The sequence below is a fragment of the Empidonax traillii genome, unplaced genomic scaffold, assembly GCF_003031625.1.
Source record: "Empidonax traillii isolate 1590-97213 ecotype Southwest subspecies unplaced genomic scaffold, ASM303162v1 scaffold1609:size83774, whole genome shotgun sequence".
NCBI classification, from domain to species: domain Eukaryota; kingdom Metazoa; phylum Chordata; class Aves; order Passeriformes; family Tyrannidae; genus Empidonax; species Empidonax traillii.
In genome coordinates, this window is record NW_020956802.1 from 7,720 (window position 1) to 26,939 (window position 19,220).

Consider the following 19,220-nt stretch of genomic DNA (forward strand, 5'->3'; position numbering starts at 1 on the left):
AAAAAAATAATACAGGTGTTTTTATGAAGTTTATCTGGCACAGATAAAGCTCATGTTCAGTTTTGTAGTGAAAATAACTTTCATAGTTGAATCAGCTTCTGTATTCCCTAACTTTAATTTTTTTTCTTGTAGGGGATGACAGTGCCATGGACAAGGCCACAAAAGCAATAACCAACAGTGAGATTTTGTCCATTTCTAAGAAAATCACAATGTTGGAAATGAAGGAACTAAATGAAAGACAGAGAGCAGAACATTCACAACGAATGTATGAACATTTGAGGAATACTGTAAAGCAAGTAGAAGAACGTAATTTTGAATTGGAAACAAAATTTGCTGAGGTAAATCTGCTGAGATTTAACAACATAATTTGATACATCTTAAGAGCATATTTTTGAGCTTTTCAAAAAGCATTAATCTATTTTCTATCAGGACTGGCAAATAAACTTATGATGAATAATATAGCTGCAATTTCATATGCACAGGACATTGGTAAAAATATAACTAATTAATTTGTCAGTAGTTCATTTTAAACATTAGTTAGTATCTGTAGAACACATGATGATCATCCTAACAGATAGTTTATATTTTTATCAGCAGACTGCTAGAAATATGTCTGGTTTTGACCTGTTATTTCTTCTGTCTAATTTATGTGATCTCTTTTCTACTGATTTTTCCTTATAATTTACCAATATTCAAAAAAGAAGTTAGAACTTTGTGTCCTTTGTGCAAATAATAGTGTCATGATTCTGTTACAGACTGACCATGTCCCCTGTACCATGCCAAACATTGTCTATAGTACAAGAATAGAAGTCATGTGCCATTGAAGCTGATGATCCTTAGTTTTCCTGTCCTATCAGTCTTAATCTTGTTAGGTTTTTTGGTCCCCACTTTTCGTATTTTATTTTCTTTATATGAATTCATTTTTAATAGCGTGAGACTTTTTTATAATTTCTAGTCTAAATGTATTTTCTAATAAAAATTGTGTTTGCTTTAAAATCCTTTTCTGCACCAACCTGTGTTTCTGTTCCCATGTGTATGCAACACTTCAAACAAAAAGATCTTTAAGCAGACAGAAAACAAAACTGAGTTTTGAACACAACCTCAACACAGCTGAACTGTGTATTATAATGAATGGAAAAGAAAAAATACTTTTGGCACTGCTTTTTCTTTGCTGAGTTTAGAGCAGTTGTGTGCTTAGGATGCCATTTTGTTTGTTTCTGGTTTTGATTTTTTTTTAAGCTCACCAAAATCAATCTTGAGGCACAGAAAGTGGAACAGGAATTAAGAGATGAACTATCAAAAAGTGTAAGTAAGGCAGTAAGTGATGCAGATCGACGACAAATCATGGACCTAGAGAAGCGTGAGATGGAGCTCAAGATTGAAGTGTCAAAGTAAGCGTTGAAGTAACAAATTTTGAATGCAGCATGTTCAGATGCATGCAAAAATTTAGGCTATATTAATCTTACAGAATACACTACTTATGTATCACTACCATAATTTTCAATGCCTGTTTTTTTGGCATTTATATATGCCAAATTTAGTATTGAAAATGAAGCATTTAATTCCTGACTGTAAAGAAAGCAATTTATTTCATTTTAATTTGAAGAAAGAATTAAGTGCTGACTTAGATAGACAAGGGTAAGTGTGCAATTAGATACTTATAGTAGGCCTTTTAAACTAATTAATTGAGGTTTATTTTGTTTCTGTGTCACAACCTCCCTTATATGTGTGAAAATCTCATAAAACTAATTGAAAAGCATTTCTTCCAAAGACTCATAGATACATCAAAGATTAAACTGCAGTAGGAGGAAGGTTTGTCATTTACTTAAAAGAGATTACCTTGCATAAATTGAAAAACTGAGCTTTTTAGATATATTGATATGAACATTTGTCTTTGAGTAATTAATATAATCCTGTTACATTCCTAAACCTACAATGTCTGTGGGGATACTTGCAGTGATTTTTGGCAGTGAAAATAAATTATTAAACTTGGGGAATCAGAGAAAGGAATTGAGAATGAGACTTTTTGAACATTTAGAGGATTTGGATTATATCCTAAAAAGGGAGAGAAACAGAGGGCAGAGATGCTTAGTTCAGGTAAAAAACATGGCATTGTTTGCTGGAGAACGTTACCACTACCAGACTTCTGTATAACTTATAGGAAAATGTCCTGTGAAAAAGTTGAGAGACAATACAAAGAAGAATTTTCCTAATAAGAACTCTGAGTAGTAAATAAGAGTATGCTGAAAAGAATTAAATCCAAATGTTTTGATTGGAGCAAACATGCTAAGTATCTCTTCTAAGCATCATGTAGATGGACTTATAAGGTTATTCAGTGGTTTCAAGTGACGCAATACTCCTTTTCCCTGCAAGGTTAAGAGAACTGTCTGACGTAGCGAAAACACAAGTTGAAGCTCTGGAGGCACGCCAGCAATACAGAGATAAAGAAGTGGAATCTCTTAGAATGCAAATTTTAGATTATCAGGTAAAATTCAACCTTTAATTACACTGCTGTTTGGATATTTTTTTCCTGGAGCGAGAATAAATGAAGTAACTTCGTAAATAATTAGAAAGCTGCAAAAGTATTTCAGAAGGGTCTCTGCAAGCTGGTCCTTGTAGTGGCCACACCCTTTCAAGATTTCTATATTACAATAATTATTCCCTTCTCCATTTATTCAATTTCTAGCTGGATGGCTATTACAGATCCTGAGCTTTTTTCCATGTTGTTTAGGTAATATTTATTCCTGTATGATTAATAGTTCATGGTCAATATTTAAATACCATGTCAGCAAAGTTTAGTCATTTTTTACAAGACAAGAAAGGACTTGAAGATTTGCAGTAGATTTATTATAGTGCTTTGTTATTAGCTGAAACAATTTATCCAACACTTGTGTCAGCTTTTACATTACCATATTTTTTAAGTTTAGGTATAGATTTCTTCCTCAGTTTCTAGTATTTTGGAAAGAGAGAGTTTTTAAGATCAGTATCTGAAAAGGTGTACTTTTAAAATGTGGCTGTAGAAACAGTAGTGGAAAAGTAAAAAGCTGTTAGAAGCTAATTCTTGCTCTTCTCTGTGAAATAAAATACATGCAATATGTAAAATAAAAAATAGTTTGTTTATATTTACATACAAACTATGCTAGCATATTCAAAATGAAAAATAAATTGTTCTATAAATTTTGTTCTTAGGCACAGTCAGATGAAAAAGCACTTATTGCAAAACTGCATCAAGATATCATAGCCCTTCAAGGTAGTGAATCTGTTGCTGTAGGCAAATTGGAAACACTTAAATTGAAACTACAGAAGATGGAGATCCATAATCTACGTTTAGAGCAGAAGCTTGATGAGAGAGATCAAGCCTTATATTTTGCCCGACTCGAAGGAAGAAATAGAGCCAAACATCTGCAACAGACAGTTCAGTCTTTGCGGCGACAGTTTAGTGGTGCTCTGCCTTTAGCACAGCAAGAAAAATTCTCTAAAACAATGATTCAGCTACAGAATGACAAACTGAAGATCCTGGAAGAAGTTCAACATGCCCAGCAGGAGCGTCGAAATGCAGAAAACAGAACATTAGAGCTGGAGTTAAAACTGAAAAGTTTAGAAGAATTAGTAAGTGCATTGAAGGATACAAGAGGAGCTCAAAAGGTTTGTTATTTTACAACTTCGAATAGTTTTGTGTTCATCTGATCTGCATTTAAATTACATTTCAGTTTAGCTTGTTCTCTAAATGTCTGTTTTAATGTAGAACTTAATTATTTCAAAATACATTCTGTTAGAATGTTAAAGCTGTAATTTTTTGTTTTCCATAAAATCAGTGCAGTCAGATTTACTAATTATCTTTTGTGCTCAATTAAGTCACATAGGAGCTAGAGGCTAACTAGGAATGCAGTTACATTAATTTGAATTAAATTATGAATTGAATTTAAATAATGAATTAAATTAAATTAAACAGAGAGTAGCACCCTGAAGTTCTGTTCCATGAGCTGGCATTGAAATCTTTGCTACAAATCCATTTAATTTTAAATAAATCTAGGGACAATAATTTAGGCAGCATGATGAGAAATATTACTATAATCATGTAATTATGCTTATTCGTATCTATTGTAAACAATGTTGCCCTGAAATTTGAATAATGCTTTCTCACTTCCCTTCAAGATCACTGTGTATTGTATAATATGATTATATCTGTTATGACTGAAGTCTGCATGCAAACAATCAATGATTGTAATGCTCTGGGCATGTTTTAGTCTTAAGTCAATTTTCAAATATTTTTCTAAAACATTTTGACATAAATATGTCTGTTATTCTTAGTACATGTGCATTTTAGAATACATACAGTGTTTAATGGTTTTGAAAATCATCTACTCTTTTAGAAAAAACAAACCAAACCTTTTGCATACTTTCTTTTGTTCCGTCTGGACAAGTGCATAGGGCAGGGTATAACTATGTCATTTGAAAATTGTTTGCAAAGCACTTTTGTCAGTGATGGATAAACCTGTTGCCTCTCCAATTGTCTGCTGCACTTATCAGTCATTCCTCTTGCAGTTTCCTACGCTTATCATGCTTGCTTACTCAAGAAAAGTGAAGAAGCTTAAAAAAACAGAATGTTTGTCTTCCTGTTGGTTTGATAAGTACCATACTACCTCAAAGTCATAGTGAAGCTGCATCTAGTTGGCCTGTAATAAATTATAATATAGCATGTTTTATTTATTGCTAGGTAATTGAATGGCATATGAAGATGGAGGAACTCCATCTGCAGGAACTTAAACTCAATCGCGAATTAGTCAAGCAAAAAGAAGAGGTGAAGTATTTGTGTAATATCATTTCTGAATACGAATGTACAATAAATAATCTGGAAGAGGAAATTGTGCAGCAGAACAAGGTATGTATTTCTGCATGCTATTAGAAAAGCAGCATATTCCTTATTTTGCTAAGTGATTTTCCTAATAATTTCTTAACGCAAATGTTTGTATCTTGGTTTTATAATTCTTTTTAATAGCACATTTGAGTATTTTACTTTTTGGTAACTCTTCTGTTGAAGTTGGCTATAAAATTTCTGTTGCCTTCAATAAAAAAACTCCCTTCATCAAACATGTTACAGTTTCATGAGGAAAGGCAAATGGCTTGGGACCAGAGGGAAGTAGAACTGCAGCGCCAATTAGACCTGTATGATCATCAACAAAACGAAATACTTAGCACGGCTTTAAAGGTACATGCACTGAGTTAACTAAAAATAGACTCATAAGCATGTTTTTCAGAGCTGTCAGATTACATGAATATGAATCTTTCTGTGCAGATAGAAGATGCTACAGGCTCAGTTCCAGACCCTGGTTTGCCAATCGCACAACAACTTGAGTTGGCTTTAAGAAAGATTCAGGAGCATATTCGAACAATACTGGAAACTAGGGCAACCTGCAGGTCACTGGAGGAGGTAATTAAATGTATAAATTATCATATAAAGTAACATGTATTTCTATGCCTGTTACTTTTTTTTTATAATAAATATCCTTTTTGAAACATCACTTAGATACATGTAACCCAGAGAAAATGTAAATAATATAATCACACCATGAATAAAATTAAATACTTTTTCCCTTGGAACAAATTATTGAGAATTTTTTAGTGTTTTTATTCTTTCATTTAGTAGGGTAAGATGTTCTTGCTGTACAACATTTCATTGATGACAGCCGTTAAATTTAGCAAGTGTTACCCTAAATTTAACAAGTAGCAAAGTAGCATAGCAAAATACATTTATCTTGGGTTAGTAAATTGCCATTCTGTTGCTGAAGATACATCGTAATAAATCGTTCTAGGGAAATTTGTAAAACACAGGCTTCTTAGTTTGGTAGCACAAAATAAGTTTCTTTAAGTGTCTTGTGCCAAGCAAAAGACAAGGTAATGATAATGTGGGACTTTTTGCACCTAATAGTAATCCTATACAGACAGAAAGCAGTGCAAAGCATTTTGTGGTTATAAGTCCATTTAGACAGATCTTTCTGGTAACATTTCTTAAAAAGTAAGATCTTACAGTGTTTGAATTCTGGAAATGCGACAATTGCCTTTCATTGTAGAAATTAAAAGAAAAGGAAACCGCTCTGTGGAAAGCTGAACAAAATGTTTTATCAAGAGACAAAGTTATAAATGAACTAAGACTTCGATTGCCTGCATCATCAGGAGAGAAAATAATGGCTGAATTAGGCAAAGGAGAAGATGATCCAGAGTACCATCATGCCATTAAAATTGCTCATCAAACCATTGCAAATATGCAAGCAAGATTAAATCAAAAGGAGGAAGTGTTAAAAAGATACCAACATATGCTTGCTAAAGCAAGAGAGGTAGTTAAACTTTTTGCATAAAATTTCTTCCATTTTTAAGTTATTTTAGCTAATTCTCTGTTTTTACATTGCTAGTGAAATCTAAAACAAGTTTCTGAACTCAGATGTAACAGAACACAGAAAATTAGTTCTTTTTTAGGTGGAAAGTTCATGTAGAATTTTTTAGCCTCTTATAATAAGAGAATTGCTTGGTCCAAGAGTTTATGTATGTGATGTCTTTCTAGGAATTAAAGTAGTGTGACAGGAAAAAAACCTAAAATTCTGCTGTGTGAAGTGGTATGTTGTATATTTCTATGGGATTTTTCAGTACTTGCAACAGTAAGTTGCACTGTGTCTGGACTGTATCTGGTACTGAATTTGGAAGATAGAGGAAAGACATACATTTATGGAAAATATGCTTCTTAAAACATATTTTAAATTAAAGCATTTTTAAAAGCATAAACAATGTATCTAAGCATACCTTATATTACTTAAGCATAATTAATATTGGGGTTTTATATATATCCATAAAGCATATTTAAAGCATAAACCTTTTGTCTCAGAGTTACTTCAACACTAAATATCCATCGATTTTAGTGTGTTTGGATCAGGAGCACAGTTCCAAAGCAGACTTCCTCTCATCTTCACTTGGTGTGCTTTGGTTAACATGTGTAGCTATTTCTTCAGTCTCTGGAGTAATATTGAGCAATGAGTGAATAAACAGCTTGAAGACACTGTAATTTCATGACTTTCTGTGATAGTGTACATCCAGTAGAGTTATAGTTTTATTTTGAACTAACAGGAACAAGAGGAAATAGTAAAGAAGCATGAGGAAGACCTAAGAGTTCTACACCAGAAGTTAGATTTGCATGCTGACAACTCCCTTAATAAATTCAAAGAGACTGCTTTGGTGAGTTATGTGTTTTTGTGGATTAGTGAAGTTGTTCCTATGTTTTTTAATTTGTTGGTGAAAAGACCAGTTTTGCAGTCAAAAATAAGTAATAATTCATGACAGGAAAAATAAGTGAGTGATTGATACAGGTATTGTATTGTTCTTGAGAGAATTCATATGAGATGGATTAGAAGTCATCTGTAAGAAACCAAAGTACCTATTTTTCATATCATCCTAACTTATGGAGACTTCTAGGAGAGAGAGTTATATTTTATTTTCTGTTAATCTCATTCAATCTGTAGTTATATGAAACTAACCCATTTCAGTATGAAATTTCTCTCTACACTTTATGATAAGGTGAAACCTGTTTTAACTGGTTATTCTGTGGATCATTAGATGCAAAAAGGTCTTTTCAAACCAGTGTGGCTGATTTCTCTGTGGACTAAGAATCACATCTTGGTAAATAAATGTGTTAGCTATTAATGCTTAGGTATATTTAGGATTGAGTTAAAAATGCATCACTAATGCCTATCTTTAATTTAAAGTTTAAATTGTTTATCACGTGCATTTGTTCTATTTTACAGGAATTAGGGAAAAAGACTTCTTTATCACTTTCCAGCAGCAAGTATTTTCACCGCTTGGAGCAAACTGTAGCCGAACAGGATAATTCTCTTGCTTCACTTGTTGGAAAATTAAAGAAAACATCTTCTGATTTGGAGAAACAAAAACAAATTACTATAACAAAAATCAATGAGTTTGAGACTATCAGAGCCCGGTAAGTTTTTAGACTGTTAATGTAAATCACAACCTGGAGTGGATCAAGCCAGTTATGTATTGCTACAGGACTGGTCTATCAAATTGAACATGTTTTTGCTGTATTTAAGATTTAGCTGAAAAAAAACTAACTGAAAAGCATTAATATAGTTGGTAATTATAAGGTAATTTTAATCTGTAGCCCTTCACTGGATCTAATGCTGAAAAACTGTGGCTTGGAAAAGTGCCTTTTAGTTGTTAGCTTTGTGCCATTCAGTGGAAAAGGAAGTATTCGAGGAGTCTTGGTAAGAAAGTTGTCTTTAAGTTACTGTATTATCTGCTGGCTTGTGTTTTGTTGTTGTTTTTCTATCCCCGATACATCCATTTGGGTTTGCTGCTGACCAAGTGTAAACTCATGAATGGTGTTTAAAAGGAGAAAAGTATGATGCTTTTTTTAACCTCAAAGGGCCAGGAATGGGAATGAACAATGCTCTAATCTCATTTTGCTGACCTTCTTGAGTAATTTTCTTATTAAATGGAGGCCACCTTTGTTGACTCAGTCTTTTTTTGCTGTTTCCAAATCTAAGTGTCATTTGCTTTAATAATAATAAAAAATATAACATAATATGTTATTTATTTGGAATTTGTTAATTATTGCAGTATACCCTATTAATGCTCATTTTTTATTAGGCTTCAGGAAAAGCACACAGTTGATGTGGAACAAATAAAACATGAAGCAAATGAGTTGAGGAATATATTATCTCAGAAGGAGAAGGAATTAGCAAATGTAAAAGCTGAACTAGAGGTCCAAAAAGAAGCAAATACCAGAGCACCCACAGCAACAATGAAAAACCTGGTGGAACAGCTGAAGAGCCAGTTAGCCATAAAAGAGAACCAGCACAAAGTTAGTTAACAAAAATTAATCTCCATACCACTTAAATGTTTACTGTTTCTCAATGCTTAAGAATTCTTTGTATAGTTGAGCAGAGTAGAATATAATTGCATAATATACTATGGTAAAATGTAATTGCCTTTTCTTGTTTTGTAGCAGCACCTTCACTTAAAAAAAATTGAATTAATTATTTTCAGGCTTTGAGTAAAGCACTTCTGGAACTCCGAGCAGAAATGACTGCTAATGCTGAACAGCAAATTATTTCTGCTGCATCACAAAAAGAGGCATATATGAATGTCCAGGAGATTGTTGACAGACAAACAAAGGGGCTTACGGTGAGTACTAGGTAGCATCATTTTATTGTTTTATTGTATTGTTGATAACCCTGATTTGTGGGCTTTGCCGGTTTGTTTATTTTCTTCTAGACACAGATAGAGGAATTGAATAACCAGATTACAAAGCTTACAGACAACCTTAAAATAAGTAAAACCAAGGAAACTTCTTTGTCTGATGAAAGGGATGAGTTGAACCAAGAACTTCAGAGGAAACAAAAAGCATTTGCTAAAATATCGAGGGAAAAAAATGAAATGGAAAAAGAAAATGAAGAACTGAAGAACCGTATTAGGAGACTGAGCAGTAGCATTCAGGTAGAAGTGATTCTTCAAACTGTTTGATGTTGGTCCAGTTTCTATATAGATGTGCTGGTTTTGGGGGAAAAGATTAAGTATTTTTGACAAGCATTGAGACTTACACTTGATTAAAAAATCTATTTTTCCTCATCTACTGGGTTACATGTAAACAATTCGCTTTTGTTGTTGCCTCAGCTAAAGAAATTACTTGCTCCTTGAAATTTGTTTGAAAAAGTCTGAAGAGTTGAATTACCACTTTCAAAGCTTCTTGGAAAAAATGGAATTTTGTTGTCTTCCTTGCTGTCCTTATTTCCCCTTTTAGAAAAAAGTATAGGAGAATCATCTAATTATTTTTTAAGAGTTATACCTGCTGCTGATTATTTGGTTCAGAGTGCAAAGTTATGTTCCAGTTATACTTTAAAGATAATTTTAAAAACGTCATTGAGGTTCTAAACAAATTCTACCAAATTGGAATTAAAATCCTTATTTTTTTACTTAAGAAAAAAATAACTTAGGTTACAATCACTAAACTTGAAGTTTGTAAAAATTTGTAATTTTTCAGAGCAAAGTTGATGAACAAAATCTGATAGATGTGCTTCAGAAAAAAATTAAAAAGTTGGAGAGTGATCTTGAGACAAAGTGTGAAGAAACAGAAAAAAAAGGTGTAAGAGAAGACAAGGTATGTGATATTTATATCATGGCATCATCAGCATCATCAGCCAAGATCGAGGCAGTTCAACTCTCCCTGTTGCTTCTAAAACCAACCAACCAAACTTGACCAGAAGAAAAGCAGTTTCATGGCTCCAACTTCTTCATGTTTCCCATTGTCTTTGTTACTGCTCTTGTTACTTAGTACTGGTAAATTAATGTTTTCCTACCTTTTTTTTTGTAGAATTAAAGCTTTATACAGCTTACACAGCGTATCCAGCCAAACCTGCTATTTAGCTGTGGTAAATCATACATGCCTGGTACGACTTCCTGGTTTAAACTGATAAATGAGGAATATATTTTTCTTAGTTTTCTAACGTGTATGCTTGTTTTACTTTAAGAAAAAAAAAATCAAAAGGATATAGGTAATTTGCTTATGTTCTTCACAGACCCCCAAGGAGGAAATAATTAGATGGGAAGAAGGTAAAAAATGGCAAATCAAAATGGAAGGGCTGCGAAACAAACTAAGGGAAAAGGAAAAAGAGGCAGATGCTTTATCCAAACAGTTGAATACGTTGAAGGAAATTCATACAAAGTGAGTTGGTTTTAATCAGTTCAGCTACAAAATGATGATGTAAGGGAAAGCCCAATATGTTTTCCATGTACTAATTATTGCAGTTTGTTACATTTATAAGATTGCTGGCAAGAATTTGACATTGTTATTGAGATTGAAAGTATTAGTTAATTTTCAAGGAGCAGACTACTTACTCCTCTAATATCATTTCCCTTGTAGAAGGCAACAACCTTTATTAGAAAAAAATGTATCAAAATAAAATTAAGTCCTTTATTATGCTTCCTGTCTTAGCATTCTGTTATTCTCATAAAGCAAATAACAGCTTTAGGAAGACAGGCTGTTTCTCACATGTGTATTATTTAATCAGACTGCTAGGACTGGATACTGTGCTGCCGTTACATGTGAGTGCTACTGCAGTAGTGACCATTCTAGGCTTATGAGATGGAAGCCTTTTAAAAAAAGCAACTACATGTGCAAGCCCTCTGCAGATGTTATATTTACTTCACTACAGTGATAGCAGGGTTTTACTGATAAAAGATGCAGAACAGAAAGGAAACTGTGATAGTAATTGTAGCTGTTGTTAAATGGTAGATTGAAACTGCTTTAAAATAGCATTTATTCTTAGCAAGTCTTGAATGAATTTCACAGTGAACAAAGGCAAAACCAACAAGTGTTTTAGGACATGCATGATACTGACTTGATGTTCATTGTTTTTTTCAGGTTTGGGTTGTGTTTTTTTGGTAAAGCTTTAGTGTCTCTATGGCTACCTTATTGAAAAGAAAAGGGGGTATGGTTCAGTGAGTGAAGAAATTGCAAATGTGGATTCTTTAGGACAGGAAATATTTTCTCCTAAAGAAAGTAAGTTAGCAAATAAATTTTTAAATGTAAGTTTACTGGATGTTTCAGGATTGAAAAAGAGAAAATTGCTCTGCAGAAGAAACTGAAAACTACTGGTGTCACTGTTGACCGTGTTATTGGAGTAAGAGCCTCAGAAACTGAAAAAGAAGTGGAAGAACTAAGAAAACGGAATCTAGAGCTAGAAAATGAAGTTGCACACTTGAGGTGAGAGTCTTTATAAAAGATTGTATAAAAAGCAAAAAATCTAAATTAGTAAAATATCTGTGTAATGAGATGATCTCTAATAGGCCATCTAATTCAGTAAGGAAAAAAAACAGACAGGAATTTAAAAAATTATTCTTTGTCTCTGTGATGAGCAAACTTAAAACTATTTGTGAGCAGTTGTGCATGTTCACAGAATATGCAGCATTGGTTCATTATTCTAAAAAGCTAAATCATATGAAAAACATACGGCTCCTATTGTGTAAAATTACAACTACAGTTTAGAGTTGGTGGAAGTTACTGAAACTGCTAAGTGCACTTAGGGAGTGTATTCCTAATCAGTGTATCCACTATCACAGTGGATAATGTATCTGAGTAGAAGAGGTTGTACATGTATGTATTGTCCATTCACAGATGTTAGTTTAAATAGTTTTTATGGCCAACATTGATATAGAATAACTAGCTCAGTAATACTGGAAAATCCAACCTAGAAATCCAGAAGTTCATGGTGGTTTTACCTTAAGGGATGTTTTTCTGCATTAATTGCTGTTTGTGTGTTTTGGTTTGACTCATTTTTTGATGTAGAACACTGCAAGCAATCCCACGAGATTCTGTTGTAGAAGATTTACATTTCAAAAACCTATACCTCCAGGAAAAGCTTCATGCTTTGCAGAGACAATGCTCGAGAGAGACATTTTCAAGACCCTCAGTAAGTTAATAATATAACCATATTACCTAGAGGAAATGCAGCTACTTATCAAAAATATTTATCTACTTGGTATTCTGTGTCATTTAGGTATTTTTTTTCAAATGACAGTAATCTAGAACACGATACAAAATACTCAGCTCTTAGTGGTTTTAAAAGAACAAAAGAAACCTAAAAAAATCCCCCAACCCCCAAAACTTACAGTTTCAGTGTTCTACAGGATGATGCTGAAATATCCAGTATCCTAGTATATGTGGAGAAAGAAGGAAAATGTATTTTTAAATATACAAGTCTGCAACTGAGAGACTACTTTGATATAACGTATTGATTGAAAATTTAGGATGCACAGAATTTGGGGAAACACTGAGCTGCATTTCAGTTGCATTAGGTGTTTTTGTTGTGCTTTGATTTGTACAAGGTTCATTATATTGCAAGCTTTGCATTATTAAGTTACCTTAATCTTTCAAGAATAGATTTAACAGTACATTCTAGTTTTCTTTATTTCCTGTTTTATTTTATTGTGTTCTGCTTTTCTTTCATGCTTCACTCTATCTTCAACTTGAATCAGAGTACATGTGACCAAACTGAGCTGACCAAGTCTGTTCCTATCACTGTCAGTAAACAACAAAAGTATCTGAATTTCCTTCAAAAGAAATCTATTTCAAATAGGGATGAAATGAAACATCAAGCTAATAATAGTATTACTGATGGCAATGAAATAGATGAGGAAGCACACACACAAACCTGTATCATGCATAATGAAGGCCAGGAGGCTACTGCACATGCAAGCACAGAAGTGTCTCCTGAACAGCAGCCTGAAGATAGTGAGAAATGGAAGGACACAGATATTTCTACAGAAGTATTGGAAAACAAAAATATAGCTGAATATGATAAAGAGAACTGCAGTGAAAAAGAAGAAAATACAACCCAGCCTGAAAGAGCTAAAAATAATGAGGAATGTGAAGAAGAGGAGAGCAAGCAAGAAATCTTCAAACAGTCGAATGTGGGTGAAGAAGAAGGTGTAGAAGAGCCTGATACTGACAGAATGATCTGCAATCAGTCTGACTCAGGGAAACTTTCTACTCAAGCTAATGACTATGAAGCAGACAAAATAAATGGGAATAATGAAATGAATCAACACACTGCAGAGAATAAACAGGAAAATTACCAAAGCTGTACAGAAAAGGTTGAAACAACCTCAGAATTTTGTGAAATGCCCGAGGTTTGATACTGTAGTGTCCCCCTAGCATTTCTTCGGTATAAATGATGAAGAAATAGAATAGAATAGTTTGATCTTGGTAAAGCCATGCTCTCCTATGCATGGTCTGCAGGGATACTGAAGTCTAGTCATCAAGTGATCCATAAAGCAAACCTTGTGTTTTCTTGATAGACATTCATGACAACTCACAAGCAAGCTACTGTCAATACTAAAATTTTGATCCAGAGAGTTTACAAAAAACTCCAATGATACATGCAGATAGCTGATGACCTCCATTCTTTAAGAGATTTATGATATCTTCTTACTTACGCTAAGAAAAAAATATGCTTTATTGAAGCAAATACTTTATTCCTTTTATTACTGGTAAAGTAATGAATCATACAATTAATTCCATAATTACATAAATGAAGAACACTGATTATTATATCATTAAAAGGTTTTACTCTTTACTAGTCAGGCAAAATAATTTACCATATAGTTATAATTTGAATTGGCAATATAGAACATGCAAAGCACTCTTCACATAGTAGAAATTACTAGCCTCCATGGATAAAGACTTAAGATTCCAGGAAATAACAAGCTAAGAACCAGAGTTACATACTTCTGTTCCTGACTTGCTCTGTGATCCATTTGACATAACTGAGATGTCTTATGACATATTTACTAGTTAAAAAACTATCAGAATATCAGAATATATCCTTAAAATTAGATGCTGTACCCAGGAACCATGTCAAACTTACTACACTCAGTGGCTTTTTTTGTCTGTTAGATTTTGAAATTTATTTCTGCCCAATAGTTTGAGAGTTCATTTTCATCTGATGAAATATTTACTGGTTTATACTGATTTGTAAACTTCCCTTAACAGTTAAGCAAGTTTAGGAAATGTAAGAAGTATTAAAGTAAAAGCAGATTAGATCAAAACTGGTAATAATAACATCTTGTTTTATTTCTGTGAAAAATATTAATTATCTGTTGCTTTTAATCAGCTGTAACTGATAGTTGTATTGAATTTGTGCATTACCAGTTAATAATTTTTTTCCCTTCTCTTTTCTCAAGACATCAGGAATAGGGTCAAGTGATCAGTATCGAAGAGAACAAGAAGTTTTAAAGGAAAATCTAAGATTGTCATCTGAAAATGTTGAGCTAAGATTCCAGCTAGAGCAGGCCAATAAAGATTTGCCAAGACTAAAGGTAACATCTTTTTACCTTTAGTCCCCTTTACTCTAACACAGGTTAGGTAATTGCTTCAAAAGAAATGGATATTCTTCTACCCATAGTGTAAGTTTTTCATGTTTTTACAGAAGTTGAGAAGGTTGAATTGCTGGTAGAAATTATAGAAAAGGTCATTGATATGGGAAAGTGCTTTCTCTTAAATTTTTCAAAGTTAATCTATTGAAATACCAGTTGTAATTTTGTTTACCAAATGTTCACCTCAATTTGAGATCTAATTAAATTGCTTATTACTTTTTTTTTTTTTTGGTAGGACCAAGTAGGTGACTTAAAAGAAATGTGTGAACTTCTTAAAAAAGAGAAAGCAGATATTGAACGAAAGCTGGGCAGCGTTAGAGGGGTGAGTACAGTATCAGCATTTTCATCATAATTAAATGAGAATGAAAAGAAAAAGCTCAAAGTTTTATTGAATCTAAATTACTTGCAATCAACCAAAAGTGAATATTAATTGTTCTTGTCTATTTTATTGACAAACTGCTATAATAAATTAATGAATCAAGTTAACAGGACCATTAGAAGGATTACAGCTATACTTAAATTTATGCACTATCATGGCATTATTTTATCATTTGGATTAGTTATCTTCAGAAACATATTTATAAAATAAATTTGAGCTACAGCTGTAATAACAAAAATTATATTAGTGTATTTATGTATATTATTTGACTTGATGTTAGAACATGTAAGTTATTGTTAGGTTTTTGTTTATTATACTACACAAACGATTTTTGTTTGTTTGTTATACTACACAAGATGACAGTTAAATTTTACCCCAGCTACTGTTAACTACTTTAATAGAGCAATATTTCAGAAGTTTAAGGAAAAAAAGTCTTCAGCAGTGCCCAATATGTTTCTTGCCCCTAACTTTTCAGACTATTTGTGTGACCTTTTAAAGAAAGCTGACTTAATAAAAGCTCTTCAGTGCCTTCTTAGCTCTTTTAGTATAAAAGAAGAATGAGTTCTGCTTCTGGGTACCTGGAAAAGATAATTTTCCATACTTCTACTCAAAGCTTGCGTGAACTGCTTGTGTATTTTTTCTGTCTTGTGCAGGGGTAATTTTTGGACAAGGCAGTTCAGTTTATTAAACTGTTGTATGCAAAGGTTCTGAGAAGGCAGCAAATTTTCTTCTTTTCTTTCCTTTTCAGGCACCAAGGTGTGACGGGTTTTTCTTTAACTCTGTTGTGTACCAACACAAACCTCCTAATCCTACCAATTATTTTAAAGAAAAATAAGTAATTTTTACTTCTGAGACTTGTTTGCTATATAGATTTATGTGGAGCTCCAGGGAGTAAAATCTTCCCATTTTACACTGTACTGTGCTCCTTTCTTAGAAAGAAAAGGAGGTACCTCATGAGCCTAGAACTAGAGACAGCATCTTTAAATTATTATTGCTGAGGAAATCACTACAAAGATGATGAAAAAATACATGGCTTTGAAGACTCTTTAACAACTTTTCTAACTCATCAATTAATGTAGTGAAGGAAGAAAAATGGAGAAATTACAAGATTTGCCCTCACACTTGTTTATCATTTTGCAAGACGAATATATGCCTTTGGAAAGGGAGATCTGTGCTTTAAAACGTAGTTCTCCTGTCACTTTAATTCAGCAGAAGTAGGTTTGCTAAAAAACAGCCTTCTTTTCCCCCTTGAGGTCCCAGCCATTCTTCCCCTCCACTCCTCCCAACAGTATTAGCATTTAAACAATTACACAGTCTGTTGGATTGGGGAATTGTTCTATAAGAAAAGCTAAAAGTTAAGTACTTCTTTGATTTATTTTTGTAATGTTTCAGTTTAGTTCATAAAGTACAGCAGATTTTGAGACTTAACTGCAGCTTTCTTGGGTAACAGAAAATGCATGAGCTGCTACGTTGACTTTGGGGGTGAATATATTATTAGACATTTTGAGGAGCTAAGCATGCAAGAAATTCTAGGGTTCAAGTTATACCAAAATAACGCATCATTTTTGTTATGAGTTGCAATGGGATAATAAGCAATAAAGTAAGATTTAGAGTATATTAAGTTAAGATGAACCATTTGTTTTTTTTACTTTATTCCTCTCCCTTTCTATAGGCTGGCAGAAGTGGAAAGACAGTCCCAGAACTGGAAAAAACAATTGGTTTGATGAAAAAGGTTGTAGAGAGACTGCAAAGAGAAAATGAAGAACTGAAGAAAGCACCAGCTGTGGTTTCTAATGAGAAATTACTTGGTCTTCAACAGGAAAATGAGGGACTAAAGGTACTGAATTATCTCCAGTGACTGTATTTAGGTAACAGTTTATATGCAAGTTAGTAAAAAAATGGAGCAGCAAGCCTGTTGTTGATATTGATTGGCACAAGTGTTTTAAAAATATGAAATGTATAGAAGAGAAAAGCAGAACTTAATTTAAGCATAATATACTGAATGATTTAAGGTTGGTTGTGCCTTAAGAATATATTTTAATTATTTGATGGAATGTTTATTGTGCTAGGTAGCTGTAACTATGCTGTGATTTAAAAATTGAAATCTGAAATTTTCTACTAAGCAATGTATATGTGCTTTAACAAAGTGTTTGATATTTAGTCTGAAATGGAAAAAATGAAACGTGATCTGGGTGGCCAGCTGAGTCTGCATTTTGAATCTAAAACCAAAGGAATGGAAAAAGTCATTGCTGAAAATGAGAGACTGCGTAAAGAACTAAAAAAGGTACGGTCATTGTAATGCATCCCTTTATTCCACTGGTTGTGGCAAGTATATAAATACATGCCTTTTTTTCTTTTTTTTTTTTTAGTGGTTGATATAGCACTGATATTGCTATGACAGATTTTTTTCATTATATGTAGAGAGGAGATATCCAAGGACTAGGCCAAGAGAGAATTCAGAAGCTGTAGTGCTAGTAATCTTGGATGCAGTTTTCCTCTAAATCAGCCTATCTCACCATCATTTTAAATGATATTGTGTTTCATGTGAGGTTAAGTATTCTATAAACATTTGCTTTTACTGAACAACAGGAAGCTGACAGTGGAGAGAAGCTACGAATAGCGAAGAATAACTTGGAGACAATAAATGAGAAGTTAACTGTACAGCTGGAGGAAACCATTAAGAAGCTAAATTTGGCTGAGAGCCAACTTGATGGAGCTGACAGCAAAAGCTGGAAGTCCATTGTAACAAGGTAGGAATTAAGAATGTAGTAAGGAAAATAAATACAAGTGTTAAATCCTCTTTAAATATTAACAAACAAATTACACTTTCATAATTTTTCATCCCTCTTTTGAAGATAGTTTTATATTATCCATAATTTATTTTCTGGTTCTATATTAATATATAAAATCAGTATACAGATCTCTGATAGGAATTCAGCAGAGATTTAGTGTCTTTAAATACTGGCCTTGTTAGCTGTTTCCTCTGTATAGAAGCCAGTTATTTATCTCCATTCTTCAGATCAGCTCTGGATCTCTGAATAGTTCAGGTAAAGGAAGTATTTTGTGTTCCCTGCTGCTTAAACGTATTGTACTTTTGCTTTGTGCAGTGTCAGCATTTCTGCTGAACACAGAAAGTATTTCAATAGTTTACTGCATGAACAACAATCTGAAACAAAAAATTGAAGCCAGAAACCTGCATTTTGCAGTTTAGTGGATTTGAATCTACCTTTAACCATATGAATGTGTAGAGGTTGTGTTAGAAAAGCGACTGTGATTTTTATAGTCTTTGGGACATGTAGACACAGCAGAAGATCCTTCCTGTGTAGGATCTTCTGTAGGCCCAGAATTGCAGTCAGCCAGTTGATTCTGCTTTCTGTGGAAGGGAGAAAAACTGAGATCAGCAGTATCTTTTCCAGTATATAAAATGAGGTTTGAGAATCACCATTTCTAGATTTTTAGATAAAACTCAGACTTGGAAATCAGCATCAAACAGAAATTTTGCTTGCTAATACTAGTAAATGTGAACAACTCTTTAGCAATAAGTTATCTGAAAGTTACTTATCACTTGTATCACACAATGTGGAGCAAACTAAAAAACAGTTTTATGATTGTATGCCTAAGTTGTAAAGCAAAATTACTTTTTAATTTATCTTTACTTCCACAATTAGTGGAACTACATGCTTTTTCTGTGACAACCTACTTACATAGGCTGGAGATCTTAACTCTAGAGCCTGGACAACTGTAATTCCATTCATTCTTTTCTAGAAGCAAGCTCTTTTGCTCTGTGGTTTGTGGTTTGCTTACAGATATGATTTTGGCAAATAGTCACTCCAAAACCATGGCCAGTCCAAAAAGTGTTACTCTTAAACCTTTTTCATTAATAAGCTGTGACTAGAAGAAAAATGCT

General features: G+C 33.2%; 1 protein-coding gene across 1 annotated transcript in view; it reads left to right on the plus strand.

Annotated features, from left to right (window-relative positions):
- The window catches only part of CEP290 (centrosomal protein 290), a gene marked incomplete at its 5' end in the record, with an annotated part of 29,848 nt that overhangs the window by 4,754 nt on the left and 5,874 nt on the right, over positions 1 to 19,220 (plus strand). The window contains 23 exons of the mRNA XM_027908091.1: positions 133 to 338; positions 1,240 to 1,391; positions 2,374 to 2,485; positions 3,190 to 3,645; positions 4,718 to 4,882; positions 5,102 to 5,209; positions 5,297 to 5,431; positions 6,072 to 6,335; positions 7,117 to 7,224; positions 7,791 to 7,981; positions 8,650 to 8,863; positions 9,049 to 9,186; positions 9,277 to 9,498; positions 10,043 to 10,159; positions 10,578 to 10,723; positions 11,609 to 11,764; positions 12,347 to 12,470; positions 13,036 to 13,689; positions 14,743 to 14,877; positions 15,170 to 15,256; positions 16,986 to 17,150; positions 17,475 to 17,597; positions 17,903 to 18,063. Coding sequence (XP_027763892.1) covers positions 133 to 338; positions 1,240 to 1,391; positions 2,374 to 2,485; positions 3,190 to 3,645; positions 4,718 to 4,882; positions 5,102 to 5,209; positions 5,297 to 5,431; positions 6,072 to 6,335; positions 7,117 to 7,224; positions 7,791 to 7,981; positions 8,650 to 8,863; positions 9,049 to 9,186; positions 9,277 to 9,498; positions 10,043 to 10,159; positions 10,578 to 10,723; positions 11,609 to 11,764; positions 12,347 to 12,470; positions 13,036 to 13,689; positions 14,743 to 14,877; positions 15,170 to 15,256; positions 16,986 to 17,150; positions 17,475 to 17,597; positions 17,903 to 18,063 — 4,339 coding nt within the window. The remainder of the gene's footprint in view (positions 1 to 132; positions 339 to 1,239; positions 1,392 to 2,373; positions 2,486 to 3,189; positions 3,646 to 4,717; positions 4,883 to 5,101; positions 5,210 to 5,296; positions 5,432 to 6,071; positions 6,336 to 7,116; positions 7,225 to 7,790; positions 7,982 to 8,649; positions 8,864 to 9,048; positions 9,187 to 9,276; positions 9,499 to 10,042; positions 10,160 to 10,577; positions 10,724 to 11,608; positions 11,765 to 12,346; positions 12,471 to 13,035; positions 13,690 to 14,742; positions 14,878 to 15,169; positions 15,257 to 16,985; positions 17,151 to 17,474; positions 17,598 to 17,902; positions 18,064 to 19,220) is intronic.